Source organism: Poecilia formosa, unplaced genomic scaffold, assembly GCF_000485575.1.
Source record: "Poecilia formosa unplaced genomic scaffold, Poecilia_formosa-5.1.2 Scaffold537, whole genome shotgun sequence".
Lineage (NCBI taxonomy): Eukaryota > Metazoa > Chordata > Actinopteri > Cyprinodontiformes > Poeciliidae > Poecilia > Poecilia formosa.
The window spans coordinates 19171-35111 of NW_006800476.1; the positions used below are offsets into that span (position 1 = coordinate 19171).

Below are 15941 nucleotides of genomic sequence, written 5' to 3' on the forward strand. Positions count from 1 at the left end.
AATTTCACATTACAGTCCATGAACTAAGCCTGGGATAAAAAAAATTATTAAATATGTCATTAGCAGAGACAAATGGTTCTACAGAGAATTGGTTAAATGGCTAAAAAATAAAATCAATACTTACAAATAAAAGATGGTTCAAAAATAAAATTAACACATTAAAATAAAAAAATATCTCTGAAATACAATCATCACTTGAAAATTAAAAATGGTTCAAAAATAATATCAGCACTTCAAAATACAAAATCTCTGGAAAATAAAATATTATGTATGTTGTTTTGAAAAACATTGGAATATAAGTACTTTATCAAATCTCCATTGTGGTAAGATCATGTCAGTTCTTCTTAAATCCATGGAAACTCAACAGTTTGTAAGGTAGGTGAGTTAGCTCAGCAGGTTAGAGCACCATGCTGGTAATACTGAGGTCGTCGGTTCAAACCCCGTATGGAGCAATTCAGGTCTAAGGTCTTTCAGACAATCAACACTTGAAAATAAATAAGGGTTCAAAAATAAAATCAACACTTTACAATAAAAAATGGTTCAAAAATAAATAAGGGTTCAAAAATAAAATCAACACTTTACAATAAAAAATGGTTCAAAAATAAATAAGGGTTCAAAAATAAAATCAGCACTTTAAAATAAAAAATGGTTCAAAAATAAAATCAACATTTTACAATTAAAAAAATGGTTCAAAAATAAAGTCAACAGTTCAAAATGTATAATGGTAACATTATACATTCTCTCTGTTCAGTCCGTAAACTAAACCTGGGATCAAAAAATGTATTGAAGATGTCATTAGCAGAGACAGAGGCTTGGCTAAAAAATAAAATCAATACTTACAAATAAAAAATGGTTAGGAAGCGCATTACAAACCTTTGGTTTAAATTCAAGTCTCCATTACAGACCAGAGAAAACTAAAGAGAATGCAACACTGTGTCAATCCATTTGAAGAGCCGGTAGTTTATCTGGAGGAAATAAATGACGATGCAAAAGTTAATTAGACTGTAACATGCGCAGTCCGCTGCTCAACCACTGCGGACACGGCTCCGCCGCTGCAAAGACTTAGAAACCGCTGGGAGTAACTCATCCAGCGGATTTAACAAATGGAGCCTTCTGGGTTCACGTTACCCAGGAGAGCGGCGCTCTGGAGGAGCTGCAGACGTAACATCTGTCCGTTTCGGAGAAGCGAAACCACGCAAAATAAATAAATAAATAAATATCCTGGTAAAAGCGCACACCGGACCGCACAGGGTAAAACACTCACGGAGTTCAGTTGGTCTGTTTGGATCAGACAGATCCAACTGACTGATGAATTAGCGCAAATTTTTCTGCAGATGGGAACCAGGAGGAAGTTGTTCAGACCCCAGCGGGTGAAGTGATGCTAATTTAAGTGAAGTCGCTTAATTTAATTTATTAAAAGTTATTGGGGTGGTTTTTGTCACTACGAGAAAAATGTAGATGCATTTATCTACTTAATTTGTGATGGGATCTGGATTCACGGTGAATATTAACTAAACCGCATAAAATGCGACTAAATAGTCGATGTTAATTTGATTGTAATTTCACGGATAAAATAGTACAGGACCGATTTTTTTTTATGTTGTCGGTCAAGATAACGTCTAGCTCGACCTGCCGCCCTGACACCAACACACACATCTTCATTCACAGTCTTACTTGTAAATCGATTTTTCTTTTCTTGGACGTTTTGATCTTAGCTTGTCGATGTCTCAGTTTTATTCGCTGGGAAAATCAATAAGCAGCTTGAGGTGACTCTGCTGCTCTCTAGTGGCGAGAAGCCGTAATGTTAGCTGGTAACAATCGGAATGCATTGTGGGAGATGTAGTTTGTAATTAATTCGTGCTCAAAACCTATTGTAAGTCAATGTCGGCCTATAAAATGCTGCGGGGGCCACATAAAATGACATGGCGGGCCACATGTTGAGTTTGACACATGTGGTTTAAACCTAAAACATCTTTTTGACCTTTTCTATGCAGGATGATTTATCGGAGCCTCTGTATGAAGAAGATCTGGACGGATCTGCAGGAGTTCTCTTCCCGTTCTACGACCCTGATACACAGATGCTCTACTTGGCTGGAAAGGTTTGAAAAATGCTAATTAAATCCAGAATAACTACTGGAACATGTCGGGTCTGAACACTAAAACGTTTTCCTAGTTCAGTAAAGTGTTATTTACCAATTGTTGGTTCAATGTAATTCCTGTGATGTTTATAAGGTTTTTGGTCTAGATTGGCAATCAGTACTTCTGATTGGTTTCAGATAGTATTTGCCTCTAAATACTTTAGTATTAAAAACAGCAGCATTGATTTTTGGTATTAACGTTGTTGTTGTGTTTTAGGGCGACGGGAACATCAGATACTACGAGCTGAGCTCTGAGAAGCCCTACATCAGCTTCCTGATGGAGTACAGGTCGCTGCTGCCACAGAAAGGCCTGGGTTGGTTTATCACACTCAACACAACTATTTAAATCACTTAAAATGGAGAAAACAAGTTCGGTTGGAGAAAGTGCTGAACATAGAGAAGCCTACGTAGATTTTGAATATAGTGAAAGTAAAAATTGGGGACAGACTAATTAGTTTGATCTCCTAAAAGGAGCCAGGATACAGAGATTGGGCAATACAAACCAAAAACAATGTCATATTGGATTATGAAACACTAAACAAGGAGTAAATATTCAGGACTCTTGCTAACCAATTCAATGCTAACTTTGGTTTAGCTTTAGCTCTAAAACCATTTCAAGGGCCACAAATGGCCCCCGGGCCACCCTTTGGACACGTTCTGAAAAGTAGCGCTTGATGATGTTAAAGCAGTGATAGTTAACAATGGAAGAGCTCAGATTAAATCTGCTGGGAAACATTTCTTATTTCTGTTGTGATTTCAGGTGTGATGCCGAAACGCGGCCTGGATGTGAGAGCGTGTGAGATTTTCCGCTTTTATCGGCTGATTGCCGTCAAAGACCTGGTAGAGCCTCTGTCGATGGTCATACCGCGCAAACAGGTATTGATCATCCCGTTGTTTCGTTGTTATTGGTGACAGCAGCTGATGAGGCGAGGTTTTCTGTTCCAGTCTGAGGTTTTCCAGGAGGATTTGTATCCGATGACGGCTGGAAACCAGGCAGCTTTAACGGCTCAGGAGTGGCTGCTGGGCATCAACAGGGGTATTTAACCCTCACAAACATCCCAGTGGTTACAGACGGTCAGGGTCATATCCGCGGCTAGCAGGGCTCTCTTCTCCTCTTCAGGCCCGGTGCTGATGTCCTTGAGGCCGGAGGCTCATGTGGAAAATCCGTACGCTGAAATTCCTGCGGATAAAAACCAGTTGAAGCAGCTGAGCGCCGTCAGGTTCCAGACAAACACAAACCTGGACTTTATGGAAAAGGTGTGATACGTTTAGCCACAAGACACAGAGAGGTGTAGGACGGAGCATCAGGGCCACACTGAGAAAAATACAGTGATGAGAATAAAGTTGAACAAGAGAATATGAGAATAAAATCATGATATTATGAGAACAAAGTTGTATGAGAATATTACAAGAAAAAGGTCATAGTATTACGAGAATAAAGTTATAGTATGTTTAGAATAAAATCAACATTATTTGGATAAAGTTGTAATATTATGAATTTATTCTCATAGAAAAAAAACATCTTTATTGTCATCTATATTTGGTCGCCTTTTTGACCTGAATTCAAAGTCCAGTTAAACAGAAGCTGTAAAACAAGATGGCCGCCGTGGAGCGCCCACATCAACCTGAACTATGGAAACCAAAGGAAAAAAATCCAGATTGTCCAAAAATGTAATCTTTAAGAACCCAAAAATCTGATTAATCGATAAAAACAATTGAGATAACTTTAATTTCTGGTTGTGTAAACGTCTCCACTTGGTTTTGTTTTCTTGTTTTCAGGCTTTCCTGGAGGAGCAGCTGGCCTATCAGGACGCCAAATACCCCAGAGAGCTGAGCGACCTGTCGGGCTGGCAGCCGGATGAGACGGAGAGTCCGCTGTGGTCGTACCGCTGCACGCCTCACTGCCGCGAACCGGCCGAGAAACCGCCGCCGACAACCGAGAGCGAGGTCCGACAGAACCGCAGATTCATAATAAAGACTTTCCTTAAACTCAGAATGACAGACTCTCTGCTTCAGCTCCTGCAGGCATTTTACAAACAACAAGACGAGATCAGAGGCTTGAAGGAGGAGCTGCATCAGAAAGAGGTCGGCTCAAAAACAGAAAATGGTTTATAGTTTATAAACACGGATGAAAATGATGACGTTTCACTTTAACATGTGGAAGTTTGTCTGCATTTTGTTTGACAGGTTAAGAAAATGTGATTTTTCTTGGTCAAAAATGTTTGAAGGCCAACTCATTGTATGAAAAAACTAAATAAAAAGAAATAATTAAAAAGTAAAAAAAATAAAAAATAAAAATAGCATTAATAGTAAATCTTACAAAATACAAGAAAGGCAAACTATGGTTTTTGTTACAGTTACCATAACATCAAGTCCTAGAAACTAAGACTTTTACACAACTTTAGCTTTCTAAAATTTTTTTTAAATTGCTAGTTTAGCTAACTAGCTTAAACTAGTATTAGCAGAACTTAATTAGCATATGAATATCTGTAAAACAATTTGTTTTGATTCCAAAAGTAAAATTTTGTCCCACACGAACATTTGAATTAGACAGGATTAACTAAAAGCACTCAAATGATCATGAATAATTTTAATAATTTACTAACATGCTAACCAGGACTAAATATTTGTTCTAAAATGTCATTCCGAAACATGCTAACTTAGTGAGGTAAGCTAACGTTTTTGCATTAGCTTTTCTATTGCAGCAAACAGGAATTTGTTTCAGTGTTTACTGTTGACATTAAATTTAGAGAAGTTATGTAAGGACAGAAATAGCAACTTTTGATTAATTTACCATTTAGTTGTATATTAAATAGTATCAGTTTGTTAATAATTGATCTTTGATCACAAGAAGCTATTTTTCTAGGTCCAGCAGCGATCTACACAAAGTTTAGGCCCTTTATAAAAAGGACAAACTTTGAGTGAATCGATTGACTGGTTGTTTCCATCCTGCAGGTGAGAATCGCTAAACTGGAGCTGGATTTAAAGAACCGGAGCAACCTGAGGGCCACCTTCTGATCACATTACTCACCCCAACAACATGGAAGTTGCTTCATTTTTGCTCCAGAAACAAAGAACTGTTTAATTTATCTACATAAAACAGTGGAAATAAAATTAAAACTTGATAATTAAATGAAATGAATAGGCAGAAAAGATCAGTATTTAATGTATGTTTGTACTAAATGTTATAAACTGAGGACTCTTCACTCTGGAAGTTTTCTAATGCAACAAAGTCACATCTTGGTGACGAATCCTGAAAATTTCTAGCATTTTCACAGCATTGTGCAAAGTACAAACTTATTTACAGTAAATATTAGAAACAATCTTTGGGTAAAGCTGAGCAACTATAAACATCATTCAGTGAAAGCTGAGGCTCATCTGAGAGAAATAAATTCATTTCGTGCTAAAAACGTTGATTTGTTGCCCCCTTGTGGACAAACGTCACAACTAGAAGTTGCAGAAAATTTATTCCGTAGCTTCTTATAATACATACAACACGAGGGTCATTTCATAGTAAAATAGATTCCCACCAAAAAATCTTCAATTCAAAAAATACCTTTTTGATCCCAAAGGGAAATTAAATGTAATTCATTAATTCAGATTGTTGTATTTTTCTAGAAAAAAGGAAATTTCTGAGTTTAAAAACTCAAAAATCTCAAATTTTAAGATTTTCACATGACAAATTTTTAACTTTTGAAACTCAGACCTTTTAGGTTTATTCTAGAATTTTTTTTAGATTAAGAAATTTGATAATTTCTGGGGGTAAATTCCTGTTTCAAACCAAAAATTTTCAGCTTTTGAAACTAAAATTCCCATTTTTCTAGAAAATTAGACTTTTTAGATTAAACTCAGAAATTTGACAAAAAGATATGAAAAGTTTTTTTCTTGCAAATCTTTAAACTCATGTAGTTTTTTTCTAGAAAATTGCTGAAATTTTTTGAAGAACTTAAATTTTTTTCCTCTTTAGTGGAATAAACTATATTTTAGTAGACTGTCACTGTTAAACACAACTTTGGTGTAGAAATTTACCAATAAAAGTTTACCAGAAACATTTTTATTAGGAGTTTTTTGTCTAAACTGTGAATTCAGAATGAAGACATGAAGAGACACCAGGAGGAAAATGTTAAGATTTTATTTACAGAGTCCTTTTGTATGATTTCTCATTTTTAACTTACAGAAAGTAATAAAAAAAATAAAAAATAAAAAAACAAGCAAACAACCTCATGGCTTCGCTGCGACAGTGATGGATCTCTCTGGAAACGAACTCTGAGGCAGAAGGGGAGAGAAAGAGAGGAAAAAGAGAGAGAGGCAGCGTCCCGAGACAGCCATACAAAAGTAAACAAAACTTTCTCTGAAAAAATAGATTTTTTAAAAAGCTCTGCTGGCAGAAAAAAAGTAAAACAAAACACAGTTTGCCCTGAGCGCAGCTGGCTGCGGGGAACCGGGACGACAGATCGGGTCAAAGGTCAAAGGGGGAAAAAAAACAAGACTCAAACCTCAAAAATACAAAAACCTGCATCCACCGACCTGAACTTAATCATTTCACATCTTATTTTACATCATCACACAAACGGCTTCTGATGGAATCGACCAACGAAACGTTAATTCAACTGAGGCTTTATTTTATAACTGCAGATGTTTTGAAGAGGAAAATGTCAGATTTCATGTTTTCTGTGAAGATACTACGATCTTTGTGTTGCTATTGGTAAAATATAGTCGGACGTATTCGGAGAAAGAAACTAAAGTGGTAAAAATTAAATCTGGTCAATTTTCACCTTCAGCTCCTGAAAAAAGTGACGATTGTATAAATATGACAAAATAAAAATAAAAAAGGGAGGAAATCCCATATTTTAAGAGGAAAGAAAATGTTTATAAATGTCTTCTAACTTTTGAGTTTTTACATTTTATTCCTGAGTTTATAAGAAATCTACAAAAAAACGAAGGAAGAATCTGAGGAGCGGATTGTTGATAAAATTTAAACGTGAAGCTCGGAGGAGAAAGTTATTTTGGTTTTGGAGGATTAACGGATGGGATGCAGCCCAGTGGGAGTGGAAGCAGAGCTGGTGTTGGCTGATGGAAACAGTGGGAGGTTCACTCATCATCTTCATCATCTTCATCTTCCGGGTCTCTCTTCCTCTTCTGTCCCTTTACCGGAGACGAATCCTCGTCTGTGGACAGAAAATTTACCCGTTGAACTTAACTATGTACTAATTAAAGGCATCTGCAGGTTTCAGAAAGTCAAATTTAAGACGTTTAAGACTTTTTCAATAAAGTTTGAATAATTTTTTTTTTTTTAAATGCATAAAAGCTAGCTAGCTAGCAAGGACAGATTAGCAGCTATTAGCAAATGTTTGTGTGCAACTCAAACATTTGCCTGACAGAAAAGAACCACAAGAAAAACACACAACTACACATGAGATTAAATATTCCTGCCACAACAAAATTTAACACTGGTGACTAAAGCATATAAGGTCAAGTTATGGTTTTAAAATTAATTTAAGACTTTTTAAGGCCTTAATCACAGATACATGAATTTAAGACCTTTTTAATGCCAGTTTGAATAAAATTTAAGAAAAACTAAATATCGGAGATGATTGGGTGCAACTATGGGCTGGCAGCAGAAACTTTGCAGTTTGCATCCATAATAGATGCAAAAAAAAAAAAAAGCTCGCTAGTAAATGTACATTAGTAGCTAGTTAGCAACTGCCTCAAATTACAGAAAGCAATTTGCCTTCAAGGAAAAAGAAAAAAAAAACAACAAAGAAGGTTAAATATTCCTGCCACAATAAAATGTAAGACCTGTGACCAAAGTACTTAAGGCTAACATTTTTGTAATGAATTTAAGACATTTTAAGGCCTTAAATATAAGAAACTCTGTCATTAATTGGACCAGCATGTATTATTTTAGAGGGTTGAATATTTCCAGATTTTTAAGGGGTATGAAAAGTTTTTTTTAAGGCATATTAAAAAGAAAATCACGTTTTTAGCTTAGACTGGAGGTTAAACCAGAAGAAGAGCCCAGCTACTCACCATCATCTTCCTCGTCATCCTCGTCATCATCCTCGTCATCTTCCTCACTGTCCACCTCTCCGTTCACCCCACCGTCCTGCCAAAAACACCAGCATGTTAGTGTGATGACCAACGTGATGAAGATGTGGAGATGAAGCAGGAAGCTAACCTCATCATCACCGCTGTCGTCATCGTCCTCTTCCGCCACCACATCTTCATCATCGTCCTCTTCCTCCTCCCAGAACTCCTCCGACTCTCCTTCTAGGACAAAGAAGGCTCAGATTAACATCAAACACGGCGAACCGTTCATTGGGCTCTGGCGCCGCCGCAGACCTTCATCATCGACGGCGTCGGCCTCGCCGTCCGAGTCGGACGCCTCGCAGTCGTCGGCGTCGTAGCCGTCCAGGTAGGTGAGCTGAGGCAGCAGCGAGAAGATGGAGTCCCGGTAGTCGCCCAGGTTGGTCACCTCGCAGTTGAACAGGTCCAAACTCTTCAGCTGAGGAAGTTTCTTCTGCAGCGGCCAAACAAAAAAAAAAAAACAACAACCGTTCAGCCGCCTGGACCGGAGCAGAACCAGGAACAGAACCGGTTCCCTCCGCTTCATAACTACTCACCAACTCTACCGTCAGAATAGAGCTAGCTCATAAATCAATCATCTCATTTTTGGCTTTTGAAAATTACATTTTTGGAGAATCTGAATTTTTTTTCACCAATTCCCTCCTTTGTTCCATCGTTTTGTCAGTACGGCCAGGGCGGCCATCTTGTTTTAAATATTACGGCCAGGCTAAGGCTGGACAATAAATGGAGAAATCAACGATAAAGCCCAGGAGGACAAATGAGGGACACAAAGTCTGGTTGGTTGTGAGAGTGAACGCTGTGGGACAAAATGGGTGTAAATAATACTGGCTTGTGAAAATCTGCCTTCAAAAAAATGCTTAGAAATAAACAGTAGCATGAAACGGTGCCAGTTAGCGCAGTCTGTTTTCATGCTGCCAAAGAGCTACCGTTGGAATATACACGCATAAAATCCAGCATAATTACCTTCACTTATTGATCTGGAAATGATTAGATGTTTAGCATTGCTTTAATTTAACTGAGTTGTGTTTATTTGACTTAGCCGTCAGTCATGCGTTGTTAGTACGGAGCCTGTGCCGTTTGTAAGGAGTCTTGAGCCGTCAGCAGTGAGTCGTTAGCAGGGAGTCATTAGCAGAGAGCCATGAGTCGTTAGCAGTGAGTCGTTAGCACAGAGCCGTGAGTCGTTAGCAGGGAGTCATTAGCAGAGAGCCATGAGTCGTTAGCAGTGAGTCGTTAGCACAGAGCCGTGAGTCGTTAGCAGTGAGTCGTTAGCAGGGAGCCGTGAGTCGTTAGTAGGGAGTCGTTAGCACGGAGCCGTGTTGTTAGGACGGAGCCGTGAGTATTTAGCATGGAGCAGTGAGTCGTTAGCATGGCGCCATCAGTAAGTGTCGTTATAAAGGTAACCGGTTTTCAACCGGTTACCTTTGTGGTGCTGACTAACTTGGTAGTTTCCGTCCATCAGTTTCATTCATCTGGACGTGAGGTGGGCTGCACTCCAAGATCGATTTCTTGTGTTATTCCAGGCTCCTTTTTGGTTTTGGAAATGTAATAAATTGTATTCTGCCCTCTACACGTTCTGGGTAACGGCTGTCAGGATCGGTTATTACCCACCGACAACTTAGACCGTGATTATCTATTATTTTTCCTCAAAATCTCTCTGACCTCAGCGTGTTTTCTATGATAGATGCTGTCAATATTGTCGGAGTTCTGTACTTGGAATGCTGATTGGTCAGTTGCTGAAAAAAACCCTGGAATGATTGGGGGAGGATTGCTCTACGTCAGATATTTAAAACAAAAAACTAAACTGTCTTCATTCAGCTAATATTATGAATATATTCCCAGTAATTAAACAATTAAAAATAATTGCAGCCTGCCGCTAATACAAAGTACTTTCTGTCATTTGTAATTTATTTTCTTAGAAAAGAAAGCCAGACAACAACAAAAAAAGTCAGATTATATGTTTAAGTCGTTACTGCTTCAATATTCCAGTTTAAAGGTCGACTGTAAGCTAACCCAGCCAGCAGGCGTCGTGTCCGTCGTTAACCAACCAAATCGGAGGTGTTGGCGTCTCATTTCAGACCTACCAGCGGCTCCAGCGTGCTGATGTCTTTGAACTTGTTCCCGCTCAAGTTGAGGTGTGTCAGATTGACAAGCCGCTCTGCCAGAACCTCCAGACCGCCTGATATCCTGTTATCACTCAGCTCCAGCTACAGACACAGAGGGGGGTGAAATTAAAGCATTTAGTGGGATTTAAAGCGACTCTGCAGCAGTAAAATGTTCTCAACATCACAACAAATGTTGTGATGTTGAGAACATCACAACAGTTTTAAATGATCAACAGATCATTTAAAACTGCAGCGTGTAACTTTTATAAAAACATGTTTATGAGAACCGGTGAAAAACAAACCAACCAAAGCCAGAAGGAGGGGCTTAGTGCTGTCAATCAACCTTGTGTACTCGCCCTTAAATGTGCAGTTGGCAGAGAAACAACTAACCGTTACGGTTCGGCTCTCCTCACTCTTGTTTTCTAGTCCATAATTTGAGTTTTTTTCTCAAAAATATTTTAGATTAATCTCAGAATTTTTTTCTAGAAAATTTGTGACTTTTTAAACGAAAAATTTTAAGTTTTTTTCTAGAATTTGTTTAGATTAATCTCAGAACTTTTTTTTATTAAAAAAAATTAGAAAATGTTTCAAAAGTCAAAAATTTTCAAAAATAGAAATTTAGAACTTTTGAACTCAGAAATGTTCACGTTTTGTCTAGAAACCAGCTTTTCCTCTAGCAATTTTTTGACTTTTCAAACTTCAAAATTTGAGATTTTTTTTTAGATTTATGCCATCACTGATGATTCATTCTCTGCTAGCTGCAGCGTAACAGAGTAGGGGTGATTGACAGCACTAAGACCCGCCTCCTGGCTCTGATTGGTTGTTTCCCGTTAGCACTGAGTGAAGGTGGAGGAGCTCGTTTTTTTCCCACAGATCATCTGTCTTGTGTTATGACACAGTGACAGTTTCAGCATTTATAAGTTACACTCTGCAGAAACATCAGCTTATTGTTGCCAGAGGATTCTGAATAGATTTCACCTTTTTGAGCTTGTCCAGTTTGGGGATGTCCGCTACGCTGGTCAGGCCGACGTTGATGAGGCTGAGCAGCTCCAGGTTGGAGAACTCCTCTGTGATTCCTTCGATCTTTCCCTCACTGGAGCGGCAGTTGTCCAGGACCAGCTCCTGCACCTGAGGGGAGGGAAAAGTAAATGTAATATCAGGAAATATCAGCCATAACTGCGGTATCAATATCGGCATCGGCTCGAAAATGTCAAATCAGTGCATTCGAAATGTATCTATTTTGAATCATGGAATCACCAAATTAATAATCAATTTATTGTCCTAATGTACAGTAATAATCTCTATTATAATGTTTTTACTTTATAAGGTAAAGTTTTAAAAAATATTTTATGATTTGAGCCAACGTGCTTAAAGTGGCCACCAGAGGGCGCAACAGATGATCAGCCAGTTGCAGAAGCTTCCAGCTAATACTAGAGTATAAAATTATTGTAATATTTTAATGGAGGAACAAAAATTAACATATCTATAACAACAGTAGGATTCAAAATTCAACAAAAGATACAAGTGGCTTGAACTGAAAAGTACTTTCACTTCTACAGTATTGGGAGGATTTTATACATCAGATTTTCTCATAAATTTATTGGTGGACATCAGGTGACTATTTAAATTATGTTTTTAAAAGCTACGTGTGTCCACTGTGATAAACACCAACACATGCAAAACACATATAATCTCTATGAAAAGAACAACATGCCTGCAATAATAACTAGAAAGCTATTCGATGTTTCCTCTTTTTATTGGTAGAAATCTTTAGCTTAGCTCAACCTGAGTTTTTAAGTGAATCCCAGCCATGCTCATGTCTGAATAATATAAGTAATTAAAGCTCCTAAATGCTACAGAAACACCAGTAGACCTGTTGATGTCTTGTGTGTGTCCAGCCCACAACAAATTAGCAGCTAGACTGTGCTTCTTTGTGCATTTATTAGCATGTAAACAGTGATTTGATCACTCAGCAGGACTTTATTCTCAGGTGTGGAGGGATTTTATTTACATGTAAAGCTCTGCAACGCAACATAAATGCATTTTAATTCCAGGGTTTAAATTTGAAAAGGGGAACATCTCTCTTCAACGACTGTTTGATGCCTTGGTTACTGCCTCATACATCAACCTCTTACCCCCCAGACGGTGCACATTCCAGACACGCTAACTACTTGCTAATTAATGATTTACACATCTATTGTTGGCTCGCCTGTGGACCAAGCTACAGTTAGCTCTGCTGGATGAAAATTAGTCTGTAATGGTTGTAAAATATATTTCACTTCAATCTAAATGGAAAGCACCCCTCATCAATCTTAGACTGGAAAATAGCAGTTTTATAAATAAAAGGGACCAGTTAGCAGTTTTATAATTCCTGATCAGTTTTATAATTGAAAAGATTTCCTGATTAGTTTAATAAATGGAAAGGTTTCCTTATCAGTTTTATAAATGGAAAGGTTTCCTTATCAGTTTTATAAATGGAAAGGTTTCCTTATCAGTTTTATAATTGGAACGGGTCCTGACCAGTTTTATAATTGGAACGGGTCCTGACCAGTTTTATAATTGGAACGGGTCCTGACCAGGTCTTTATTGGAACCCAACCTCCTCTTCTGTTTGTAAACTCCCGACGCACGAGCGGCGTCACGTGGGTCTCATATCTGCTAACCGTCGCAATGCTTCTTTTTAACCTCCATAAACGCTAAAAAGAAAATCCCAATATTGTTCTTTTAAGTTTAATGTTGAACCTGAGAATTTTAACTAACATGAATAACACATCGGGCAGAGCGCAATGAATTACCGTTAGGCTACTTTAGCTTCAAGCTAGCATTAGCGCGCACTTAACGGCACGTTACTGCTATGGGTTCCGACTACTTTCTGACACAGCGTTGGTACAGGCAGCTATTAAAGGAAAAAAAAACGTAACAATACACACAAAGGGCACAAAGTTTAGTGTAGGCAAACTCAAAAATTAATATTTAAAACTTACCTTTCTATTTTAATTTTATTTAATGTACAAAGATTAACATTCAAAACTCATTTCCTGCCGAGTTTAAATTATAATACGTCGTAATATTCAAACAACACATAGTTATTGGTTTATAAACATATTTAATAACTTCCACGGATTAAAATATTAAAATGTAAAGCTACTTTAATAATTTGCTGTAATCATTACTTTATATTAACGGAGTCAAATGCAGCTGCGTAGTAATGTAGTTCCAGATATTAGTCAGGCCCACGAAACAAACACGGATATATGAGGCTGAAGTTGGTATCCGATTCAGAGCTACAGTAAAGGGGTATTTCACTAGTTCAAGATTTTGAATCATCATACATCGTTTATAATTGCAAAGTTTAAAGTTTGATTGGGTAATTTACACATTACAAATATTCTTAAAAACTTTTGTTTTATTTGTTGTCTTAAATTGATTTGTGAAATTAAAAAAATTACAACAGATACTTATAAATTTCACAAATAAATGTCTGTTTTTAAGAATGTATATTTAGTGTGTAACTATTCAGATCGGGCTAGACTGGTATAATTGTTGCAGTTTATACTACAATATTAAAGATAAAGAAATGGGTACTACAACACTAGTTTTAGTTTCACATTAAAACGAATGTTTCACAAATAACTAACTGTATTAAAAAATACTGTTCAGTTTAGAATAACAAAGTCTAGGTATTAGCAGTCTAAGGATTTTATAATTTGGTCCATAATTCAATAAAAATAGTTCAAACTCCTCAAAATTATCCCTTTACTAAAGTTACAAAACGGACGCTAACTTCAGCGTCACCAGCACAAGTTTATACTCGCATTAGACAAACAGTAGCGTGAACAACAGGGAATAAATTTACCTCCAAAAATTTTAAATTTATCTGTTATTTTAGAATAACTTTGACTTGAAGACATAAATAAATAAGTTTGTAGTTTGGTGAAGCTGCAGATCCAGCTGCCATGTGCTCCACCACCTCTCCTCCTCCCCCTCCCGCTGCCGGTTGAATTCACACCGCAGTCAAATAGTTAAAAACCCGGGACTCTCACCTCCGCTGGAGACCGGTGCCTCAACTCTAAAGAAACCCTCTTCTTCATGTCCATTTTTCTCTACTTCTGACTCTCTGCGATGCAAAACACTCGTTTCTACACGATCCTCTCTTCAGCATCAACACGCGGAAACAGAGTGAAGTTAGCTACCGCTAGCACAAAGAACTTCCAGCGAAGACCACAACAATAAAAGTCTGAGGCGGTACAGTAGAGGCGCTGACTATTAACTTTACTTATTTTACATTCTAGCTCATAATTGAAATATATATCAGTTTGTTCCATATATAAGCAAAATAAAAGCCTCGTATTTATGGAATAATCTCCAAAGTATGTTTAGCGTTTTACATTTATTTTGAAAAGGCAAACATAGTTTCCGGAAGTGCGCTGCTTTCATATCATAAAGCGATACAGAAACACAACGTTTACATAGCGTGTGTGAAAGTGGGTCAAGGCGTTGTTGCTTTCAAGTACCAACAGAAATTTGGCTATTTTAAACGACAAACAGCAAAATGAACACATGTAACTCGAGTTAAATGACTTCCTAAACTAGTTGGTGGGATGTTTTAGAAAATTACAGCACAAATATTGCTTCAAGCCGTCAGTTAAAAAATAAGTTTCATTTTTCCCCCCCCCATTCTTTTCGCAATAGATTCAGAGCTTCTCTTGAAGCACCTGAACATATCACATGTAGAAAAACGGAGGGAAACGGCAACATGAAGGAAACATTGATTTCTAGCGTCTCTAGTGGATGTGTGTATATTAAAATCAATCAGGAATTCATTTTACAGTGAAAATATTCACACATTTTACAAAACAACTCTGAAATTTTTAGATTAATCTAAGACATTTTCCAGTAAAAAAAGAGGAGAAAACATGGCAGTTTGAGTTTGAAAAGTTGCAATAAAAAAAAAAAATGTTTTTTGTCTTTTCTTGAAAAATTCAGTGATATTTTGACGGAAATGTATTCCTTCTTCTACAATGACCCTAACATGCCGTCATATTTTACCCATTCTGGTCTCTATTAACTCGCCGTTTTATTCGTTTGCATTATTCACCCTAAAAAGCAAAATCAACCCTGATCTAACATTTTTGAAGTTCAGATGCTTTTGCTAGTTGTTCTGGAAAACAAGCATTAAAAAACGCATCAATCTTTACACTATAACAAACACTTTTTTCTCTTTAATTCAGATTTTGAATGTGGACTCTGTATATAAAATAAACGTTAGACACATTATACACAGCTTTTTATTGTGGTTTTAGTTCTTTATTGTCATATCACTGTAGATCATCTTCACAACAAGCAGTTATACATACAGTGGTCTTAGAGTATATCACTGTCCAATACGAGGAGAGCAACAGTTAGAATCACAGCTATGGTTTCTTTCTCCACCCCACCCACAGACCCTGAAAATAACCACCTCCTCCTCTCCGCTACACCACAAACCCAAGTGATTACAACCATCAAAATAATGTCACAGGTGCCTGACGAATAAACAGGACTCTGGAATAAATAAATCAATAAATAACCAAATGAATATGTACAATACTTAAATAAATAGTAATGAGTTGTGT

The 15941-nt window shown here is 37.3% G+C and overlaps 2 protein-coding genes across 3 annotated transcripts in view; one reads left to right on the top strand and one right to left on the bottom strand.

The window, feature by feature from the left end:
* The window catches only part of LOC103129348 (coronin-2A-like), an 11554-nt gene extending 6004 nt beyond the window's left edge, over window positions 1-5550 (top strand). The window contains exons 7-14 of the mRNA XM_016664981.1: window positions 1995-2099; window positions 2356-2452; window positions 2899-3014; window positions 3084-3174; window positions 3259-3395; window positions 3918-4085; window positions 4155-4223; window positions 5094-5550. Of these exons, the coding sequence (XP_016520467.1) occupies window positions 1995-2099; window positions 2356-2452; window positions 2899-3014; window positions 3084-3174; window positions 3259-3395; window positions 3918-4085; window positions 4155-4223; window positions 5094-5156 (846 nt within the window). The 3' untranslated portion in view covers window positions 5157-5550. The remainder of the gene's footprint in view (window positions 1-1994; window positions 2100-2355; window positions 2453-2898; window positions 3015-3083; window positions 3175-3258; window positions 3396-3917; window positions 4086-4154; window positions 4224-5093) is intronic.
* A 1188-nt stretch (window positions 5551-6738) lies between these two features.
* Window positions 6739-14540, bottom strand: LOC103129330 (acidic leucine-rich nuclear phosphoprotein 32 family member B-like). 2 transcript variants are annotated; one of them, XM_007540382.2, is made up of 7 exons: window positions 14370-14540; window positions 11306-11455; window positions 10307-10429; window positions 8481-8658; window positions 8317-8405; window positions 8169-8244; window positions 6739-7306 (listed from the first exon to the last, which is right to left on the bottom strand). In XM_007540382.2, exons 1-7 carry the CDS (start codon window positions 14421-14423, stop codon window positions 7230-7232), a joined length of 747 nt encoding a protein of 248 aa, XP_007540444.1. In that variant the 5' UTR covers window positions 14424-14540; the 3' UTR covers window positions 6739-7229. The 2 variants fall into 2 exon arrangements, with proteins under 2 accessions (XP_007540444.1, XP_007540443.1); XM_007540381.2 differs by having other exon boundaries at window positions 8317-8408.
* Between the last annotated feature and the right edge of the window lie 1401 nt (window positions 14541-15941).

Bases quoted from the DNA above. Each gene is read 5' to 3' on its own strand.
- LOC103129330 (XM_007540381.2), bottom strand. From the start codon at position 14,423: ATGGACATGAAGAAGAGGGTTTCTTTAGAGTTGAGGCACCGGTCTCCA. The intron at 10,430-11,305 runs GTGAAATCTATT...CTGTGTCTGTAG, and splicing joins AACTGGACAAGCTCAAAAAG to CTGGAGCTGAGTGATAACAG. The intron at 7,307-8,168 runs GTGAGTAGCTGG...TTCTGTCCACAG, and splicing joins GGATGACGAGGAAGATGATG to ACGAGGATTCGTCTCCGGTA.